This window comes from Aythya ferina (genome assembly GCF_964211825.1).
Source record: "Aythya ferina genome assembly, chromosome: 3".
Taxonomy (NCBI): Eukaryota; Metazoa; Chordata; class Aves; order Anseriformes; family Anatidae; genus Aythya; species Aythya ferina.
Window position 1 is genome coordinate 31,740,336 of NC_140298.1, and position 23,983 is coordinate 31,764,318.

Genomic DNA, 23,983 nt, shown 5'->3' on the forward strand with positions numbered 1-23,983 from the left:
TCTCATTTTTGCCACCACTGTGAGAAAAGGAAAATGAAATTTCATGTACTTACTGCCGGACATCAAGTACAAGCCATTAGGATCAACAGCTAAACTTGTAACCGCATCTAAGTGAGCTACCATGGAGTGGATCAGTTTGCCTTTGAAAGAAAAGATGTAGGTTATTTTTCTGGAATTCACTGATGCCCATATTCACTGCTTAAACACAGTCTGTTTAATAATACGTTATTTTCTCCCATGACTGAATCAGGAAAAAATATGAAGCTGCCATTCTTTTAATGTTTACAGTCTCAGGAAAGATGCAGAACCAATACCACAAACTTTGTTAGCCCTTTGTTTTGTGTGGGCAAAACCGCCTTGATGCTACAATATCGCTGTGCACATTAAGTATCTGCACATGAAGTGACTTAAGTGAGTCCAGCAGTAAGATTTTGACTTGGAAGGAGGACAGGGGCTGAATATAGTGATTAACAGTGAAATAAACTAAATAAGAATATGGGATAATTTTAATGAACCCAGAGGGAATTAATGTTCTATTACAGCTTATTATTATGGTTATAGCAATGATTTGATATGAAAAATAAGAAAACATGGGTCAAATGTATTTTCTAAGCTGCTGAAAATCAGAAATAATATGAAAAGCTCAGCGTTTCCTCTACTGTACATTACAGAACTCTATCATTGAACAAATCATCTATTTTCAGCTTTTTTCTCAGCTTCCCTTGGGTGCTTTGACCTCTTCTTCTTTAACACACATGGGGGGAGTAGCTAACTTATAATCAACAAAAATATTGAAAAATCTCACTTTTAACTTTTAGGGCAGTGTGACCTGGAAACAAAGAAGTCACAGGCTAAAGATTATCACAGTCAGAATAACAATTCACAAGATTCACGGTAAGAATAACAATTTAATACTACTATTCCTATCAAAAATTCCTTTAAAATCACAGCATTTTTAATTACACATCTTAGTGCAACTCTCATTACAAATTAGAAAACACACTGTAAGTGTCCAGCTGTTTCTGCAGAAGAGATTTGGAGAAATACAGTATGTCAAATTGAGAATGATGCCCTGTAAGGAAACCATCAAGCAGAGATCTTTAAAGAACTAAGGAAGTGACCAAGCTTCCTGCCCTCAAATCAAAAGAATTCAGGTACACACAATGAACATAAGGACACGCAAACTAAAAAGAAGCTTCTCTTCATGCTAATTACCCAATACATTTTTATATAGACTGGTAATTTCAGGGCTCTAACAATGAAAAGACGATTTCTTTTTCAGGGAATATTCAATTCTTTGTATCCCTCAGCATTTGTTTGAATAATATTAACCATAATGAAATTTTTGTTATGTCCTACAACTACTATGACTAAGTCCTGCCAAAGATATGCATACCTGTATTGTTGTCATAGAATTTGATGTGTCTGTCTTCGTGAGCTGTGATACTAATTGGAAGAGTTGGATGACTGATGACTCTATTTATCTGACAGGAGGAACTGACTGCTAAGAAAAAAAATCATACGTATCAACACATGTAAATTGCCAAGCGCTTTGAAAGATTGCTACTAAAAAATAAGTAATCAATCTTATCTGCAATACAATTTTCTACCTAATGTGATGGAAACTCAACTGAAAACCTTACATAAACTGTTTTACTCTAAAAACTCTTAAAAACTCTAAAAACCCTTTTACTCTTTCCAAATTATGCACGCATAGAGACGTAAATTAACCTTACAAATGAGTGTAAATACAAACAGGTACAGTCTAACTTTTTGCCACAGTTTTAGATGGGTGCATCAAGTAAGACAGGGAACCAATAAATGAATGAAAATACTATTTTTGCATTTCCCACCTCCACATTCCTCCTCTTGTCCAGCTAAACTTTTTCCATAGCAAACAGGCAGTACGGGAAAAATTAACATAATTGGCTGTATGTTTCAAAGCAAACAGGATCCCTTGCTCTCATCCCCACAGAACAATACCCATCTACCATCATTTGATACACGCTGATTAAAATTCTAATTGAAGAAAAGCATACCCGGCTATTAATGAGAATCATTTTCCTAGCATTCAACAATCTTGAAACATCATTATTTTATATTTATACACACACAGAGGAACTGGGAAATTAAAGTAAAGAAAGATATTCTGGTGGTTCATTTTTTGACTGGAAACCTAGGCATTGATGTGACACACAGACTACTACAAGAGTGGTCTTAAAGAGGGACAGACTACTAGGCAAAACACAGCCATTCCACAAATTATCAAAACACAGTTATATTTTTGTTTTTTTTTTCATGGAGGAGTTGACTGTATCCAGTTAACCTGCTGCCAAGAACAGTCAGATCAGCTAATCAAAATCTTATAAACAAAATAAAAGTCCACTATAGGATCTGAACCTTCCATAGGACACTTAAGAATTATCAAAAGTGTTAACTGAGGCAAAAACATTTTTATTAATAAACACACCCCTAGAAGTTATTAAAAGCATGAGACTGCATCACAGCCAGTTTTCCTTAATTTATAAAATGCCAAACAGAATGAGGCCCTCACTGAACAGCAGATTCCCTATATGGAGGTGGTAGGGCATTTCAGGTGATTCATTCTCCTCTTGCATCGTTCCATTCATTCTTGTACAAGTTTGTTTGTGTTTTTTAATATACATAAGTATTATAGTACTGTTATGTAACTGAAAACACTAAACAGAGACTGCTGGTTATACCATGGTCTTCCTTTTTAAAAAGGAATACTCCTAAATAACAGTAATGAGGAGGAAGTGAAAACAAATGGCAAGAAGAAAACTTCACTGAATAGAGATAGGTGATTCAGGACTATTTTTTCAGACAGAAACAAAAGATACTGGACTACAAAAAAAAAAAAAGTAATAACGCAAAGAAGGGAGATGGGATATTCTGTTCCCTCTTATAAAACGACAGAGTTGTTCAACTACTTTTAAAACAGACAAGCAAACGAGCTAACAAGAAGGGCTTACTCCCTTATAAAAATATAATTGGACAATAGAATTCACTGACATAAAACTTTTAGGCGAAAAAAAGTTATCAGAATTTAAAGAAGGATTGAACATTTATGTTGTTATCAGTTTACTATTTTGGCCTGAATATGAAACTTCAGGCTTCAGCTCATTATGGTCTCATTCCTAATGCCAGGATAAAATAATTTATTGATAGCAGGCTAATTACAGTTTCCTCCAGAGCATGTGATATTGGCCACTGCCATAATCCAAAGCATTATGTAGGACTTTGAATACTCTTTCACTGGAGTTCTGTTCATCTCCTATGGTGAAAACTTCAAAGAAAGACCAACTGCAAATGAGTTGGAAGTCTATACAAAACTTAGAAAAGTGATAGCTGTGACAAAAAATATAAGGGAAGTCCCCCACACGCTCCCAAATTTTTAATAAATTCAACTTTAGATTTGCCTGGTATTACCTCTACCTCGCAATTTTGGACTAAAGAGAGAATAGAAAATCCTGAAGCTGACAAGATCACTGGGCTCTATTAAAGAAGCTTGGGAAATCTATGCTTTTCTTTCCAGCGCTATTCCTCAAAGGATAATTTAGAGTGTCTGCAGTTGTTTCTTCTACCTTCTTTCAAAATTATATTCACTCTTCTGCTACTGAAATGCCCGTGCACTCAGGTATAGTAATAACAACTTACTGATACACCTTAAAATGCAGTGTTTAACATAATTAATGCTTCAAGTTATCCTAACTTGTTATCTGACAAATAATAACATATCATAAGAAGTCATCTGACTGATTGCTTGAAAACACTGAAAAAAACATTAATAGCATCTGATTTGATCTTAAGCAATATATATTTTTTTTTTGGATACATACTAGTATCTACTCCAGACTCCAAGGTAAGAATTCGTTGTCGTGTCTCCATGTTAAAAATGCTAGTGTGTCCAGTGTTAAATGATGCTACCATCAGGCTTGGGTCACTGCTCACAAGATCTACTGATGAAGGGATTCCCATTTCTAGAAAATAATGTAGAGATTATTTTTGTAAGATTCGACTGTTAAAAAAAATAAAAGAACACTAAGCACTTTGACATTTAAAGGGTCATGGATATGAAAAGAAATGTTACATTTTTAAAACTACACTATATACCAATCTAAACAGATTGCCCTGAATGATCACTTCTTTATTCCTGTTTTTCTGGTATGCATATGAACAATGTTCTTTACTAAGATGCTCTGTCTGGAACTGGGGCTAGACAGAAATCTACTGGCAATAGGAACCTTCACTCTCTCCAGCTCCCTGTCCTTTTTCTTCCCTTAACTCTGAGAAAAATTTTCAACCTAACCTCCAGTTTAAGGACATGATATCAAAGCGGAAAAATCATTTACAAGACAGACAATTTTAAGTTGTTATTAACCTGGACTTCAGACATAAAAAAAAAAAAAGGTTTCCAGATCTAAATTTTATCTGCTGACACTAACAGCATGGAAAGTTAAATAAATACATTTTTCAGCTCATATCACAGAACTCAGAACTTTTTCCATTGTGCCTATTATGATATATATATACATACACACACACATATATATATATATACACATACACACACACACACACACACACACACCCCAATGTCTTTACACCGTGGATACCTGAGCACTACTGGACAGAAGGTCAGATGAGCAGATCTTGGGTATAAGAAATAACCCTTAAAATTTCTCTCCTCAAATGTACTGGTCTCTACCAACTATGTGAAAGAACACTATCAGTTCCAACAGATGTCAGGAGAAGGAAGAGAGGTATATAGTGAGATACCCAAATTAAGTAGCCTATGTCCATTGATCCAGATAATGCAGGAGTGTCATCACCTCGCTCATGGGAGAAACATCTTACTTGCAGGCGCTGTGTGCTCAGAAATGTTAAGTCACTATAGATACCACAGTAAAGCCAAAAAAGACAGTCATGAAGATGAAACCTGTACCGTTTTGAAGTGACCTTTTCTATCACTGCAATGCCTGCTTACCTGCAGCTTCCTGGTAAGCCCGCAATGGTTAATCTAAAGGATTTGAGGGATGACTGCTGAATATTTTAGAGAGTTTGCTCAAGTTTTTAGTAAGCCATAGGCAAAATTCTCTTTCAAAGAAGAACCTTTGAATTTCACGTCTGAGTTTTAATTCACAGTTTAGAATATAAAAAAACACTGATTAACTCTGTGAGTCAAGACTATCCTTTCCCATTTGCCCCTCATTAATTTAATAACATTTATTTATTTATTTATTTATTTTTAATCAAAACCAAAAAACCTTCCAGGAAATCTTCGAAGTAGAGAGGTAGGCAAGCTGGAAGTGAAGCAGTTACAATTCTGACAGAACCCTGCAGACTTTTGGAAACATAGTTTTGCCAGAACTGTTTCTATTTTGCTCAGTCTATTTAAACTAACAAGTAATGACAGAACTGATCAGCTTTACACCATAGTTCAGGAAGTCTGTTCAGTTCTGCCAAAGTTTATTTTGCCTTGAAGTTTTTCGTAAGAACCAAAGAACTGCCTTGGTTTGTGAGTTACCTTTAGAAGCATTAGGTGTAAAATGGTTCTTAAGACAATGTCAAGTCAATGTCAAGTGACTCCTTCTAGACTGTTTACTGAAACAGCAACTCCAAGAAGTTAAGTCTCTAAAGAACAGGATTTTGGTCTGTGCATCATATTTTAGCAACTAAATCCTAAGGACTGATTTTTTTCCAATAAGCAGCACTTAGGGTGACTAGATTATTGCTTTTTATTTAATGCACAAACTAGAAAATCAATTGCAATCTGGCAATTCTATTTCCTTGTTAGTGGCACAAGAAACCTCACCTAGAAGGGTACTAGGCCACTGCCCTGAGCCTAAGCAATGACCGTTCCAAATTGCTCTGGCAATAAGGGATTTTTATTCTGGCCAAACCAGAAGCAAAGGCCTAATGGAAGCTCAGTCTGAATATCAATTATGTAGTAGATGCATTATATTCCATGGATCTAGTAACATCAGCAGACAACCTGCAGTAATTTTTAAATGCGTGCATCCCCCTGTGTGTAGGTATCAATATTATCTGGTGTCAAAGGAGAAGAGATTCAAAATTTACCACCCCACAAAAACACCCATTGAGATATAAAATCCAGTAAAAAAAAAAAAAAAAGGAAGGTTTCTACTCGATAGCCAAAACTATGACATTCTGAATAGCGGTAATGAACTTTAAGTTAGGGCACTTTTCTGTACCTTGATTATCATTAAATATATTGAGAGCTGGAGCAATTTCTGTAGTTTTCCATAAACGTATAGTGCCGTCTGCTGAACAGGACAGCAAACGCTGGTGTGTGCCACTGTAAACCAGACCCCACACTGCATCTGTGTGGCCTACAAAAGCACCTCTTAGAACAGAAGGATCTGTGAACAAAAGACAAACAAAACATTTCAGAACAAAGATTGCATTAACTCAACATTTGTATCTTGGTCTGTGTGCTTATGGACCAGCCTCAACAAGCTAGTCCATAAAACAAAACAACAAAAAAAAAAACACAACCAGATCATGCCAACATAATAGTCTCAATTATTCTGGGATGAAGATACTTTAATTTAATCAGCATACATGGTATTTGGTTTGCAACTAATGGAATAAATCAAAGTTTAAGCAGAAAGGACAGTATCAAAGTTTGGAAAACAGACTTCCATTTTGTAATTCTCTCTCAAGCAACCATTAATGGCATATTAGTCTTTTTTTTTTTTTTTTCTTCAAAATACAACTTTGAGGCCAAGCATATCTGAAGTGAAGAATGTTTTAAAACCCAGACACAAGGCTGAGACCCATTCAGATCTGGTAAACCTTACTGAACTAGGTCTTTTTATCAGTTCACAGAAAACATTAACAGCTTTGGTCTCAGACTAGACAACCTCTTCTTATCTCAAATGCACAGAGATTTGTCAAAGAAAAGGACGTTAAAATACACATTTCCTGCACTTGCCGAATATTTGGTTTAACCTTATACTTTTTCAACCCAGCTGTTTATCAAAATTGTGAAGAGACCAAAGCACTTCTATGAAAATGACACATTTCATCTTCTCATCAACAAATAATCAGTATTAAAACAAAAATTTACTTAAAGCAATTGAAGCCAACATTCAATTTACTCTTTTAAACTTTCCAAGAAGTATTACATACCTATTATCCTATTTTAACCACATAACATTAATGTCACTACATGTATCATTTGTTGGTGTTGCTGACAACAACGTACCATAAGAGTCATAGGGGTCGATGTTCGGGTTGGTTGTATTCCAGCCATGGATGAGGCCGTCGGTTCCACCACTGTAACACTGTTCACCGTTACTGCTCATCACCACACAAAGCACTGGTCCACTGGAAGAAACCCCAACCCCCAACAAGTTGACTATTAACATTTTCATTAAGTGATGAACAATATCAATCAAATCCCCAAATTTCCACAAAAAATGCAATAAATTTGCTGCACTGTTTGCAACAGAAATTCTGCATTCTCAGATCATATGCTACAACACTTCCCACAAGAAAACCTCCACAATATTTGGTAACATAACTATGGTCAGAACAATTTAGTCATTATGAACATGAAGTATGAAATGTCTTACACTTTGAAACTACAGGCTTTGTTTTTTCACTTAAGTAACTTTTTCCCTTTTAAAAAAATTACGGGCTTCTTCATAAAAATGATTTGGTAGATTTTAATTCACTGGGAACAGCTTCATTCTACATATGCATGTATCCAACAAAAAGTCAGGAGATACGATGATGAAAAGAAAATTTAGTTGAATTTGAACTGTATACTTTTTATGGTTTTCTTTATAAAACTGTGCTCTACTTAGTGTCAGACAACAAAGATCTATGCAGAAAGGAAATGAACATATGCAGGTGTTTTACATAACATGGGAACTAGAAGCACTACATGAAAGCACTACTAGAAGCACTAGTAGTTGATGTCAGGAATTTTTAAAGATTCTGTCTCTGTTCAAAAATATTCTATTTCTGAAAATACGATAATTTTCTTAGCAAATACTCACTTATGTGCTCTGAAGGTATATATTGGCTCTACATCAAGAGAAGCACTCCTAAAGGAGGTACAAGAAAATGTTAACATGTATACGACCTTACACAGTGCTTTACAAAAATCATCCAAAAGTGCTAAATTCTTAAAATCAGTGCTACCTCTTTTGAAGTCTCCCCCTTCTCCTAACATGATTTTTTTTCTGTATCTAGTAATTATTTGCATTCTTTCAAAATATGATAGGATTTTTGGTTATTTTTTTATTTAAAGACTTGCAAGGTTGAGAGTTCAAGATCTCTCACACACCAATCAAACCAGCAGGTGCATCAAAAGTGGGGAAGTAGTGGAGGCTTATCAGTATCAGTAGGAATATATCATTGTGTTCCTACTCCCTATCTGATGAAAGAGGTTTATGACACTTCGCTTTTACACCAAAGCTGTAATGCAGTTACAAATCACTTTAAGTACTGCTCAGGTCTTTACCAATCAGGGGTTTGTCATCACAGACTTCAGGAAGACCATAAGCTTTGCCTAAGCTTCCTGAAAGGTATCATGTACTACTCCCTCAATGTTAGCCCTGCTAAAAATTTGCTTGTTTTGTCACGGCCACAGCAACATGAAAGAGACTGTTCAAGCAAACCTAGCAACAACTCCATCAATGCCTAATTCTGTACACAGATATATGCATATGTGTGTGTGTGTGTGTGTGTCTATGTAAGCTTATATAGTGTACGTGTGTATTTATATACAGATGCAAGCACACTAACAAGGCTGCATCCAAATATCTTCACTAGTAAATTAATTTGCAAGGATATCTACACAGAAAATATAAAAAAGGTGAGTAGTTTCCATTTTCAAAAAAAATACATTAATGAACATGTGTAGATTTCTTCTGGTGCTCTTTAAAAATCTCCATAATTCTCTAAGAGCTTGTTTTCCTATTTTTAAATTGAAGAAAAAATTCCCATTAGCTCCCAGATGAAGCTCCATTTATATAAGTAAAAATGTCTTAATGGAACAAAACAAAAAATCTTACTTTTTTGCTGGGGCTGTTTTTTGTAAATTCCACATTTTCAATGTATGGTCCTCTGAAGCTGTTATTAACACTGGTTCAACCGGATGAAAAGCCAGACCTCTTATTCCATCAAAGTGACTTCTTAATGTGAATTTGGGGTTCCAAGTCTTTCTCAATGCATCCTTATTGTTTGCTATCTAATAATCGCGATTAAAAAAAAAAAAAAAGCAAAAAAGCAAATTCACAATTAATCTGGAAGGCATAAGGAACGGAAATCAGAACTTTGGTTTGACATTTTCAGTTGTCAAATTACCTCACCTATTTTGCATAACAACCTGTTCTTGAGCAACAGTCCATTTAAAACTGATTAGACTACTTAAAACAAGTATGAAGGTAGATGTATTCCACACAGGCAACAAGTATACATCTGCAGCAATGCACTCTAAGCAAATGAAATACTCCACATCTATTAAGTTACATGATTGAAAAGCTGGAAAGTACTTTTCTGACTGATACTTTTGTAAACTTGATTTAGTATTTGAAAGTTGATCTATATCTACTGGCTCATTCATTAACACTGGGCTTGAATCAAGCAGGCTGTGGTCCCTAAATATTGGAGGTACCATCAACATAGCATCTCTAAAGTAAAGATCTAATAGAAACACAGAAAAGTCTTTGCAGTGCAGCAAAGAACACCATCAAACTTACTCATCTAAGGCAACACAAGCTTCTGATAATGCCAGACAAGTAAATTGTGCCAGAAGAAAACAATAAAAACAAACAACAACAAAGAAAACCTCAGCTACATACTAAGTATATAACTGGCAAGCACTAAGCTATCATATACACAGACAATTACTGAGGAACAAATGCCACCAGATCCAAAAAGAAAGTCCTTTAAAAAAAAAAAAAACAGCTACTTCAACACTGCTCCTCCGAACAAATGTTGATGAAAAATGCCAAATGGACTTTTATGATTTTGTCAATCAATACTGCCATGATTAAATTTACCTTGCCATAACCACTGGAAACGGTACATTAATAAAACATTGACATAAACAACTGTGACTCAGATATTGATGATTTTATTACAAAAAAAGCTATGGATAATACCAAATAATTGAGTTTCATTAACTCCAAGAAAGAGATGACTATCTAGAGACATTTTGAGAATGTCAAAGAACACACACAAAAAGGTTTAAGAACAAAAGTGCCTTTTTTTTTTTTTTTTTTTTTAATATCTGGCTTTATTAATAAAAACTGTGTTTCACTTACGAGGTTCCATAGATTTTAAACGATGAGAAAGGAGGCACAGCAAACAGCAGGCTTTGTTTCATCACGTTTCTTAGTAATTATGCACTGTCTGCTCAGTGAGACAGCTCAGTTTCTTTGCCAGTCTACGGAGTTCAGTTGGCTCAGAGGGAACAGGCAAATGCTGGAGCCAGAGCAAAGATGGGGCAGGACTGCAAAGTTAGCTCTGTCAGTTTTTCTGGAGACTGGCCAAGAAAGTCTCAGCAAAAAGGGTACAACACAGAGTATTCACAGATGGCCAGAGTGGAATTTGGTTGCCTAAAGACAGGCATCTAGCACCTATTTAGGTGATGGAGGGAACAGAACCTGACCTCCAGCTGCTGTACCAGAAGCACAGGTCCTGTGTCGTGTCTGTTAAAGCCACACAGACACCTCAGTCACCTAACAGGACATGCCAGTTCTAACAGAATAGTATCCCTGATTCGTTTCTCATTCATTCAGAGACGCTCTTCCAAAAGAGTGCAAGATGATTATGATTAAAAATTGGGAAGTAGATGGAGGGCAATCTCAGCCAGCGGACCAGCAGCAGAGGTGGAGACAGACGGGACTCGCAAGAGCTGCAAGCTGGGTTACGAGCAAGGCAGCTAGCAACCTTTTCTCTCTCTCCACTAAAACACAACAGTGAGGCAAACTGAGATTTGAATAGCAGTTCTTGGGGTGGGGGGGGGTGGTCGACCCCAAAAATTAGCACCTGATTTGCTTTTACTTGTAACTGTAATGGCTGCGTCTAACTACGCGTAATAGTTTTGCAGTTTAGATACTCTAAGGTACAGTGCTTGGTCTGTTACAATTTTATGAAGCTTCTTTTATCTGCCCAGAAAACTAGAAAGAAAATAAATAAGAACCAACTGAAGTAAACATTTGTTAAGACACCAATGTGCAATATTTTAGGGAAAAAAAAAAAGATACAGTTACCAGTTAGTCAAGATAGTACTAGTTAGTAACCTAGGGAATTTCACCTTGTTATCCACAAAAGGAAAATTTTCTAAGTATTATATTAATAATCTATATTACTAATTGAAAACCATTCTTTAATTGACTGCCAACCAATGCAAAATTTGAAAACCCTGAACCATAATATGAAGTAGCATAATACTGACATGTTTTCTAAGAAAGGAATCCAGTAAAAATGAAAATAGTATTCCTGAAAACAGCAATCTGTCTGCAGCTCTAGAGAGAAAATGAATTTAAAGAGTGAACCATGAAAAAACTTCCAACTTCATTCTCCGTGTGACATAAAACCAACACACAAAAAAAACAAACAAACTACTAAATTTCTACTAATCCTATTAAATCCTACTTGATTCCCATTTGGCAGCTGAAAGAATATATGAAGTAGTCCAAAATAAAAGCAGATTATGTTATTTGTAAGCTAAGCTTTCAGGGAATCTTGAAAGGGAAAAATTAATCATTCATTTTGTTTCAATAAAGAGTACAGTGACAAGAGCAAAAAGCTTCACAAACACTTTTTTTCCCTTTATTGTCAGCACTGGAAAATATAAGGGGTGAGGCAAGCACAACTACGAATCCTGATCACTAGACTTAACGTAGGATTTAACAAGTGAACAAACAGAAGTTAACACTTCCAACCATGCAGGATGGGATGTGGGTAGATAAAGAATGATAGATTCTGTAAATAAAAGCTCTTAGTTCAAGGTACGGAGACCCAGACAAACACTACAGTTTATACAGACACCTGAACAATGAAGTCAGCCACTGAAAGCGTTAAGCTCCTGTACAGATGGATTACATGTGTCGTGTCCTCTGAACTTAAAGAAAACTCAGCATCTAATTTTAAGGTTTAACTAGAAAAAAATGAAATTTGTAAGTCATCTTACCATCTTTTTGGAGACAAAATTAGGAATCATTAACAAAAAACTTTAGATCTGAGAGCAAATTAGGAGATGTTGCTAAGACATTGCAGTCCTGATGATTCAGAGTCACATGCTCAGAATCTTTATACAGTAGTAGAGCATGTCTCCACAGTGTCACCCTCAAAACATGTAAACTTTTATTAACTATGTAATGTACTGCTCTACAAGTACATACAAGTGTAGAGCTTCAAACTAAGAACATGCAGGTTATTTCTGAAATCTCAAATTTTATTTGTGACAGTAAAATCCTACATGGTGGTCACTGGAGTCAGGTTACTGAAGGCATGCTTCCTCCCCAACATGCAAGACTCAAAAATTTGATCTATAACCACTCAACCTTGAGAGAGATGGGCAATGCAACCTAAAGACTAATTTAAAGTTAATCATCACTTTTGTGATTTACCAAAAGGAATAAGAATCCTTCCAAGAAATCAGAAATATACACAAAAAGTTCAAAAAAGCGTAAGAAAGATTTTTGATAAAAACTGAAAGAAAAGGAAGCCATATGTTACACACACAGACACAGAAGTGCTGGCCACAGTGACTTGCTAAAAGTCTCTGGTGCAGCTTCCCATTTGAGAAGAGACTACTGTCCACACCAGATAAGGTCAGCAATCTCTCTCCCTAGCCAAGTATTAAACATCTTCAAGGACAGAAATTCCACAGTTTCTCTGGGCAAATATTTTGCCCTTATGTCTAATCTGAATCCTTATACCATAATTTTTTACTGTTTCCTCTTGTTTTAACACCTGACATTACAGAGAAGCTTGGCTCTATCATCCTTGTAAGCATCCTTCCAACACCTGTAGGGCTGTAATTAGAGCACCCCTTAGACTCCTCTACATCAAACTAAACAAGACCAGTTCCCTCAACATTTCTTCGTTAGTCACATGCCACTGGAGACCCTCCAATTTCTCCACAGTCCTCTTGAAGTGGAGGGACCCAAAACTGCATATAGATATGGCCTCACCATTAATAACCACTTACATCATAAGTCAGTGAATCTGCCTCATTGGCTACCGTGAGGCCTGCCAGTTCTCCAAGACCCAGTTCATTTTCAAGGGCTTCATCTGTTCCCATAATGAAAGATTTCCCTGAAGAAGGAGGGAATGTTAAAGCTTCCACTGCAAGAAAAAAAAAACAAAAAAAACAAACCATGAGCATGGGTTTACAAAATGTTGATTTATAAAAGCATATTTGCCAGTTCTGAAATACTAAACATATCTCAAGTAGCTTAGAGCAAAAAGACATAAAAGGATCCATAAAAAACAGATTTCTAAAGAGTATTGTTGTACTTACCAATTAATGGTATCCTCTGAACACTCTCAAGTGTGCATGACTCAAGACAGTAAGTGTAACTAGCCACAGGAGCGAAGAGTATGCTACCATTCGCCCATATATATAATGCGAAGTAACACAGAAAAGCTCAGGCCCTTCCCCAACTCCCCTATAAAATATGCAAACAGAACCTGTAGCAGCAGCAAAAAAGTACCCAAGAAGAGCTGGTGGGAGCAGCTGGACTTCCTTCTTAATACTGTATCTGCACATACTCAAAAGCATGTCTACAGCGAGGCTTGTTTATATGCACTACCACCTAGCAGTACGTTTGGAAGCTGAGAATTCACTGCTGCTTGTAAAATTACTGTAACTGCCAAAGTCAGTCAGTATTTAATTCTGGGTTTTTACTAGCAGTATGCAATCTTAATAGTTTACAGCTGCTATAGCATGCCTGTAGGAGCTCCATTCACTATCCCATAAACATATCCAGAAGTAGATTCACTAGAAATGGAAGGATAAAAGGCTAAGAGGAAAACAGTTCATATAAGGCTCTGCATCAAGTGATACAACTGGAAAGAAACTATGCCTTTATGAACTTCACTCCACAACAACTCTACAAAACTACAGATCACAAAAAGGGGGCAGAATAGATAAAAATGTGCTGTCTTCTGGACATGACAGACTTTCCCTTATGTCTCAAATTACAAGTTTTTTTCAGTAAATTACTTCCCAATCAAACCACCCCCCTTAAGTTCCATTCTAAATACAAGCCCTTTCAAATACCATTGCTATCGTGGAGAAAAAAGGAAACACCATCTCATTCTCAGCACCTTATTTAGTCTAGCAGCATCAACACAAAGCTAAAACTGAACAAACCATGGCTTACAGTGAATAGCCTGATTTATTCAGGCTACTTCCTCCTTGTCTACAGGCATCAGGTTCAGATTCCATTCAATTCCCCCCCAGACCATCCCGCAAAAACTAACCCAATCTTCGTGATCCTTCCATTCCACTCATGCACCTCTATGAATTGTCCTGTTTGCTTTCAATTACCCTTTAAAATCAAGTAAAAACCCTTCGTCTCTGCTGTTTGATTAGGTCTCTTAGTTATTACTTTTTAATTACAAAACACCCCTTACCTTCATCAGCCTGAAGTCTAAACTATCACCCTCGCATTCTCTCTTTTGACCTTATGAGGTAACGTTCCACCCAACACCCAATACATACAGGATGTCAAATCTGGAAAGTTACTAGAATTAAAAAAAACACATACGCCAAAAATATCAGCTGGTCTCAGATTTGCAAAAGGAATATGCAACTAGAAGCTCGCAATACTGAACTCAGACTAGTAACAGTCAACTGTCCTCTTGCTTTCCTGAGAGTCCATCTGAGTCTCTAAATTAGAAAACACAATCTTGAAAGGACATGAAAATAAAGCTCTGCAAATACGTCTCTCCATACATGGGAGAAGGTTGGAAAGGAAATATTCAACCAAAAATTCCTATACTTCTCAAAGTGTTGCTAAGTTACTCACTTCTTTCATAAAGAAAATCACTGAGCATGTAGGAAACAGAACTACTGAGATCTTCACTAACTATGCCACACGGCAGGCCTTTTCATGCATCTTAATTATAACTTGGCCGACCTACTTTTTCACACTCACTGAAAGACTGCTAAGTCAACACCATGTTTTGCTCATTTTTCTAAAGACACATTTACCATTTAAATAAAGAGCAAGATACAATCTTTTAGAAGCTTATATATCCTAATATATTTATTATGCTGCATATTACAGCAACTCAGATGTTGAACCAAATGCATGATTTAGCAACTTAAAGAGGTAATATTAATGAAGGAATTCACACACTATGTTGCAAAAATGCATGATTTTCCATACTTGGACCAAGCCACTATGAGATTTTTTTGAATTTTTGGAACACCTTGTGGAAATTAACACATTGGCAAGCTGTAAGTCGTTCAATATTACTGTACAATCACCACATGCATTCGAAACCTATACCTATGCATTTGTGTTCACCTGCAGAGCCTCTTTTATCTTTGAATTAAAAAAAAGAACATGTATGTGCATATGTCTACATATACATGTCACACACACAAATTATAAAGAGATGCTTATATACCAAATGTATGTCCACACCTGTCTGCTAGAGCTTAGCATGAACACAAGCAAATCACTTAAGATCCCCATAGTACAAAGCCACCAAATGCCAAAGAAGTTTTTTCCATCACGTTCAAAGGCTTTTCTTAATTGTCTTGTCCTTCCTAGTAAAGACCGGAGTGGAGGAATGGGAATGCCATCTGTTGCATTTAGACAGAACTTATAATGCTGAATTAGCCTTTATAACATGCTTACATAGAGGATACTCTTTAAGAATTAACTATAAACATCTACCTTTATAAAGGTGTATGTAACTTTTCAGTACTTACCTTCATCTGTCCTGTTTATCTCATGTTCAATGAGCCTTGAGCTACTGGGCCTAGAAGAAGGTGCAACAGATGGCTGTAATGAAGGGAGATCATCAACATCTCTCAAGTTTGCAAGCATATCTTGCAGCTTTGACCTGTTGGGCCCTAACCAGAAAAACAAACAAACAAAAAAATAGTTTATGGATAATTCATAACAACGCTATTTATATCAGATATGGTACAGCAGTACATGCAACAATGGATCCTACCTTGCGTTAAAATGTTAACGTAGAAAAATAATGAGCACCTATTTTCAGCAGTAACTAATCATCCAGCATGAAATGAATTTCTTGAAAAGAAAGCGACAGAAGCAACTGAGAATTGCAAATGCACAACTTTCCCCACTTTTATTAACTCATACTGCTATTTGCATGGAATGCTCAGGAATGCCTCCAACTGGGTCACAGCAACAATAATTATTAGAGTAGTTACTTTTCCAAAGCAATTGATAACATTTGTGAATATTTTAACATTTGTGCATCAGGTACTTTGTGCAGCAAATTCTTAGGACAAGATGATGATTTTTAACTTATTTGTGCAGGAGTGTAGGATTGTGGAACTATATAATCTAAAAAAATATAGCTACATTAAAATAAAAATGCAACTGGATTCACTGGCCTACTTCCTGAAGCTACATATGGTGAAGACCCATGCCCTTCTTGACACTTACCTGTGCTTTGCTCCATCATTTTCCCACATCCCTGTTTTGACTGTTTTATATAGGATTGAGGCTGAAACATATCTTCGGTAGTTTTTCCTGTTGTAAGTTTAATTAAGAATGGGAAAATGTCTTACCCATAGTCCATTATGGTTTTTCCTAGACCAGTAAATAATACAGCTATTTTTAAGCAGCTTTAACACAGAAGTGTACTCTAATATATGTTTGCTGTTATTACTTCACAGGAGTGTTTACTACAGCCTTGCAAAATCATAAGTTTACTAATGCAGTTGCAAACTCTACTTTGTCCACCCTAGCCATAATGATAGTAAATTAACTGAATTGTGTTTGTCTGTCACAAAAATATTATTTAATTGAGAAAAAATTAAGTAGGATTTTGCAAGATTGTTTTGCTATAGTATCTAGTTTATAAAAACAACAATATTTTATTTAGTAGCAGTTCAGCACCTAAACATGATTTATGATGAGACTAAAGTCATAGTTACAAGCTTTGTACAACTTAATGTCAAGATATTTAGTCCCTTCTTTTTCTCCAGACTTCCTTCCTCACATTCTTCTTCACTACGTGCAATATAAGACATAGCTGAAAACTGACTGGGATTCTTCCCGATTCTTCTGCACTGATTCCCATCCAACAATTGTTTGTCCATGGAAAGATGCTTAATTCTGTTCTGCAGTAAACCATTTGCTCTCCCAAGATCAAACCAATCAAATCAATCTAAAAGGTACTGGAAATGTACTAAGCAGTAGTGTAGTTATCTTTAAGAAGGAGCACTGGATGACCAAGTGCTGCTGCCTTACATCTGGAATTTTCTCATAAATGTATAGAACAAATTCCAGTAACAACTATATCCATATTAAAAATATTAAGTTTCATTACCAAAAAGAATATAATTTCAGTGGTTTGATTAAATAACTCCTGCTAAATTAACCCTACAACTATTCACTCTGACGCTACATAGCAAAGTTTGTGCATTTTAAAAATAACAGGCAAGTTAGAGATCAATTTCACTGAAGTCATATATGCCACCTCTAACTTAACCATAAAGAAATTTAGAATCAGTTTTGTGAAGCATGAACATTTCAGTTGTCTAACTCAAATTCTTTGCCAGGCTTGCAAGTTCCAGTAACTGAAATGATTCCAAAGATAACAAAAATATCACCTAAGGAATTTAGAGTACGGCAATGATTTACTCTAAAAAAAAAAAAAAAAAGAAAAAGTTTGCATATTTGATTGAGTAACTTCAGCAACATAACCAACTGCTGAGACTCATCACATCAATACAAAAGCTAATAAAACAAGTCAGCCTCAAACAATAATGCGAGGATCTGACTTTTTGCATCATTAGGCATGTTTCTTTGGAAGTGAGAATATCACTGGTATTAATAAGCATCTTCCCACAAAGGGAGAAATATCTCAATTTCCTACCAGACTACATGCAATATTACTAATTTACGTCATTTAAACATGAATTCTCAGTATGGCTAGATGTTTGCAATAAAGCTGCAAATACAGTGCTTCATTTTAAACACTTCATCTGAGTTCTGAAAGTTTCACGTTTAACTTATAAAAATATTGGTTTTATAAAATGGATCTGTGTTTCAAGAAACATAACAAAAAACTACAATACAGGGCTAGAAACTGTATTTCAGATACTGATCACAGTTTTTTTATTTGGGTAAAAATACCCAATGTTTTTAAAGATTATTCCCACAGATAAAGTCAAAAAATAAATCCCATCATTCACAAATAAATGGATCGTCAGAGTTACTTCCTATTTCGAGCCCTGCATAACAAATTATGATGACAGTATGACTTTCATGTTGTGAATGTTAAGTATAAACAGGGGTAGAAATTAACCTGTTTTTTTCCTTCTGTCATCTAATATGATACTCAAGAAAGTTTCTGTTGTTACTTAATTTACATAACAGACTTTAAATCTTCCTGAGAAACTGGCATGTTTTCAGCTAAAAAAGGGTTCTGAAATTTGCTATATTGAAGTGTGAAGTACTAAACCAATGCAATTTACAATTTACGCTTCTGCATAACAAAAGTATAATCCCTTCTCCAAGCACAAATTTTCAATTAATCCAACACGTGGTTGGAAGAAGTTATATCTAATCCAACTAATTATCAGGTAACTTGATTGAATATCATTAATTTCAACCCCTGAGAACTGGTGAATAGGAAAGCAGTCAGGAGCAGCAAAGTAAAAGAGTAAGTAATTTTAGGAAAACATTGAAAGAGAGATAGAATTAAGGGTGTGAAAGATGTGGGATTTATGATCTTAAGGTGCAATGTTTTCCACTTACTCTTCACCCCCTTTTTCCCCTTGCGCTCCTTTTTGTATTGTTCCTTGAGTTTGGTTATTACTCCCTGGTCGACATTCCAAGCTTCAGGCATGAGACACTGGTCTTCCTTTTCTAAACAAAGTGAAACAAACGAAACATCCTTTTTCAGTAATGTCACCAAGTGACCTCCAACTGAAGGAGGTAACAGCTGCTGTATTTGTCTTATTTTAAACAGATAGAAATAGCACCAAGCTTGTGAAAGCTATGAAACTGCTACTCCCATTCCACTTTTATTTGCTCAGAATTTTCTTAACAAGAAACTGACATAAAATTTCATGTCTAATTGCTACAACCAGATACACAGCTGTTCATAAAACGCAAGCAACATTTACTTTACAATAATTCAGGACATTTTTTTCAGCTTTTTCTTTCCTTTAAGGAAAGAACTACTACACCTAGAAGCAACAGTTATGTTACTGGTCAACATAACATTACCACTGATTTTGTAGCACTACATTTCAAATTTTCATTTCATAGCCTTTGTGATATGCTGTCATTTACACAAAGCAGAAGCACAACTATACCTTTTTGGAATACAATGTACACATCACCAAGCTTCGAAGAAAATACTAAACCACTAAAGCCACGAAATTTCACAAATGGGGGAAGGCCTGAATTTTTTGTATTTGAAAAAAAAAAATACACAAAACATGTCAACATGCCTAATGACAAAAAAAATCCCCACCTATTTTTTTGAAACCTCTCTCCCAAATTGCTTTTAATTAATTTAAAAATTATTTGCAGTCCAAGTTTTGTTTGTACATCAATCAAATATTCTAGACCTTTAAAAATATAAACATTGATAAACTTATCTTCAAAATAATTTGCAGAAAGGTTGTTATTACATCTGCAGAGGAAGCACAACACTACCTATCATAAACTGAAGGAGTTATTTGGACAGACAATACAAAAACAGGTTTGATTTATTTTGGGGACTGACTAACTAGAAAGTAACTATGCAGAAGAACACCTAGTGATGCCAGCCAACACCAAACTGAACAGGAGCCAGAAGCCTGTTCTTGTAGCAAAGACAAGTATACCACACTTCACGAACTGTAAGGTAGCCAGCAGAGTGAGGGAAGTGATTATTCCCCTTATTTGGCACTTGTGAGACTACATCTTGTGTGCTGGGTCCTGCACACTATTTATTTCCCTAGGACACATGATAAATATGATACTAAATACATAGCATTGATATAGTATAGCAAGTCCAGGGGAGCCACTAAGATGGTTAAGAAGACTGGAGCAGATGATGTACAAGGAGGATCCGAGAAAACTTTTTGCTCAGTGTGTTCAGCAATGTCAAAAGAAGCATCTTTAGTGCTGCTTACACTACCTCATGAGCATAGAAAAGACAGACTCTGGTCAGACGTGCACCACAGAAGGACAAAATACGTTTTACCTTGGAGATAGTCAAATTTGAGAAAGCAACAGGAGTTTGAACTATCTCAGCCTTTAAAAGGCTCCAGTCATGATCCTATACATACAATTGATGGATTAATTCAAGACCCAAAGTATTGAGGCATTAGCCTTTTTGCAGAAGCTATCAAGTAGAAAAGTAGTAATAAACTGGCAAGAGATTAAAGAGTCTGTGGGCTACATCATGTCCTCTTAATATGCACACCCAATTAAGTACCACTAATGATCAACAATTAGGTGATGAGGAATTCCAAAAGGTACATGAAAGTCATGTTGGAGGAAAAAAAAAAAAAAAAAATCCTTTCTGGGACCAGATTAAAAGTTTTAAGCATGCTTTTCCTCCCCAGCTAGACAAAATTTTTTGCTCTCCTCTAAGAAATTGTTTAAATGGATTTATACTAGCTAGTATTGCCTCCAGAAAACTACAGACTATTTTAGGATGCTTCCTGCATGTCTCCCAGGTTCTGTTCAACTTCACAAGCAGATCCTGAACTATGTGCAAGTGCTTTAAAATTTAAAATTTCGCTGAATGCTTCTGAGGACCTTTTGAGGTAAAAAGGTCCCACACGTTACTGTAACTTATCAGTAATGCTTAAAAATCCAAAACAAAGCAAGGACTTTCTCTGCTTCTGTCCTTTACACACAGCATCTGTCTTTTACTCTACATTTAACAGTTTCACTTAGGTCAAATTAACCTAAGTGATTCATAACAGAAATTCCTCGAAGAAGCTTATTCTTACATACCATCATTACGAAAGAAATGAGTTGTGAGATATAAATAACTAAAAAACACGAACATCTGTAATTCAAAGAAAACCCTTAATACTTCCAGAAATGGAACTACTACTTTCCACGATTTCTTTTTAATGTTAGACTTTTGCTCATTTGTACTCAGCTGTCATCAATGAAAGTAAAAATAAACTTGAAGTGTGAATTTGAGAACAAAAATGCTCCTGTTAGCATACTGACTTTTCACTAACACAAGAAGTATGTATACTTTTCAAGCATAAATGGATACATGAACACTGAAAAGTGTTAAAGAGAAGAAGCATCAGAATAACCTAATAAAATTATTTTTGATTTAAAGATCAACGTTTCTAAATTTGATTGGTGAAGAGAATACCGACTGGTCTATCTAAAAATATTGAGACACATCCTCTCAGGAAAGAGGATGCACCAATTGAACAATAATTTGGAGTCTAACTATGAGCTGGTAACTTCAGTGAAATATAACATCTAGAGCTGTTGGCTCATGTGACTGATTTCTGTCAAGGTTTCAGTTCCATTATAAAGCTCAATTATTTCCCATTCATCTTCCATAGTTATCTGTCCCCACTAACGTGTAAAACTTTATGCTGAAGCTTAATGAGGAAACAACTCCCCATCAAAATACTTAATCAGTTCTCTTCTTTCTTCCCTTCCCTGTGCAGTGGGTTTATGTAGAATATTTATGTCAAGGTAAAGTGAATCCTGGCATCTGCAGGACATGACCTTCAAGGACAAAGAGACTAGTTTGTGAAATTTCGCTTTATGACTAGGGGCTTGAAGACATATAATTTAATAGCTTATAAAAGAACATTTGAGCAACAGAATAGATAATATTGCCCAAATTGCTAGGACACAGTTAAAGTACAACTAATTCAGACTTTATGACTCACGGTACTTGCTACATCAAAGCGGGAGAAAGCAAAAGAAGATGAAATACCTTTCATGTTTGGAATTATAAAATACATCTTTATCAGAGTCCTTTCATTAGGACTGGCCACTGGAACAAATACATTGCAATCCCACTTATAAAATTAAAATTCTATCTGCCCCACTATTAAAAAAAAAAAAAAAAAAAAAAGATAAAATGACCAGAAGCATACACTTCCCAGAATCCTTACCTAAAAGCACTATAAAGAAAAATGAGAATACTACATTATGAGGATCTGTCTGTCAACATAAGATTTACCATAGCAATACTCAGAAGGTGCTCCAATCATGACAGAGATCAAAATAAATCCATCACAATACATTCTTAGAACATTTTTTTTCTCCTGGTACGTTCCATTATATTTCCTTACCCCAGTCTGTTCCATCTCCTGAACTTCTTGATTCCCCATCACCTTCATCTGAGGTAACCAAGAAGTCAAACTCTTTCAAAGCTTCTTCTGTATCCCTGTCTTCACAACTGTCAGACAGCACTCTTTTCCTTACAATCTAAAAGGTGAGGAAGGAAAGCAAAAGCTGAATTAAATTACATGCACTTTATATTATACCTAACGTACATCAGCAATGTCTTGTCTTCCATGCAAAATCCTAACAGGAAATTGAAAAAGCAGCAAGAAAGTATACATTAATGGGAATTCTGGAATTAACAGAGAACTTTCATTCTGATTTCTGTGTCATAATTGTAATTGCTTGTAGACTTTTTTCAAGTTACCACCAATATTCACTTGGTAATAAATCTACAGTGAGCTAGATGACTACTACTGTTTTTAATACCAGGAAAATACAAACTCATTTTTAATAGAGGTAAAAAGAAACAAGCAAACAATGCTGTAGAAAGGATAGCAAAGCCAAACTGGCTCTGCTACTCTGAAAACAGCCTTTTTAACTCTCACCTCTGAAACCACTCTAATTACTGACCAAAATATGAGTCTAGAAAAAAAATTGCCAAGAGCTAATTTGCTTTGGTTTGACAAAAGCCATTCTATCCTGATTATTTCCTAAGATATTACTATTATTTACACACAATACTTCAAAGTTGAAACTGTATTTCCCTCACCAATTTTAATACAAATTTGGTAACTGGAAAAAGAAATACATGTTTCAATGAAGGACCTCACAGCACAGTATGCTTTTTTATTATTATTTTTTAAACAAATGTACTTTTCCCTCAATAATCAAAATAGACTAGCTGCCTTAAAGTTAGTTAACTAACAGGTGAACTGATAATTTTGAAATCTGTAGCAAAAGATTTCCTCCCTCCAGAAAAAATACATTCATCATGGTATTTTGACATCTTGCTAACAGTCAGTCTCAGAAGACTTCAGTAGATAGGCTAACATCTCATAGTGCATGAAGATAAATGTTTCCTCTAAATTAAATTAACCAATTTTGAAAGCCGAAACAATACTCAACATCAAGCTTCATTACTTCGGCAAGCTTACTGAACATACTGTATTACAGATGATTTTACAGATGAGTCTATGACATTAGTTCACAGTTCATCAGTGACAGGAACAAATTTATAGAGATCCTTTACAACCAATGCGGTTGTTTTTTTACGTGTTCGTTCTTAAAATTGTTCATAAAAATGATCACGTCCATCAAAACTCATATCTGTTTCAATTGTTAGGAAAAACAACTCAATGAATCAATATTAATTCTGAAAAGAAGAGGATTGAGTATTGATTATATGTATCTATATAATGTGATCATTTGACTAAATTACATTGCAAAGTATACATCGGGAGGGTTTAGGCATTTGACTGAATTCACAAAGTTTATTAACTATATACAAAAATTTTCCACTTATACTCCTTCTT

General features: G+C 35.4%; 1 protein-coding gene across 6 annotated transcripts in view; it reads right to left on the reverse strand.

Moving 5' to 3' along the window:
- The window catches only part of STRN (striatin), a 60,584-nt gene that overhangs the window by 447 nt on the left and 36,154 nt on the right, over window positions 1–23,983 (reverse strand). The window contains exons 7-18 of one of the 6 annotated variants that reach the window (XM_084512678.1): window positions 22,517–22,652; window positions 18,993–19,103; window positions 16,671–16,757; window positions 15,962–16,105; window positions 13,223–13,359; window positions 9,072–9,247; window positions 8,052–8,099; window positions 7,253–7,374; window positions 6,237–6,404; window positions 3,861–4,001; window positions 1,397–1,501; window positions 54–140 (exon numbers count right to left, since the gene is read on the reverse strand). In XM_084512678.1, coding sequence (XP_084368804.1) covers window positions 54–140; window positions 1,397–1,501; window positions 3,861–4,001; window positions 6,237–6,404; window positions 7,253–7,374; window positions 8,052–8,099; window positions 9,072–9,247; window positions 13,223–13,359; window positions 15,962–16,105; window positions 16,671–16,757; window positions 18,993–19,103; window positions 22,517–22,652 — 1,462 coding nt within the window. Of the gene's footprint in view, window positions 1–53; window positions 141–1,396; window positions 1,505–3,860; window positions 4,002–6,236; window positions 6,405–7,252; window positions 7,375–8,051; window positions 8,100–9,071; window positions 9,248–13,222; window positions 13,360–15,961; window positions 16,106–16,670; window positions 16,758–18,992; window positions 19,104–22,516; window positions 22,653–23,983 lie in introns of all 6 variants that reach the window. The other 5 variants (XM_084512677.1, XM_084512680.1, XM_084512679.1 and 2 more) reach the window with 5 other exon arrangements.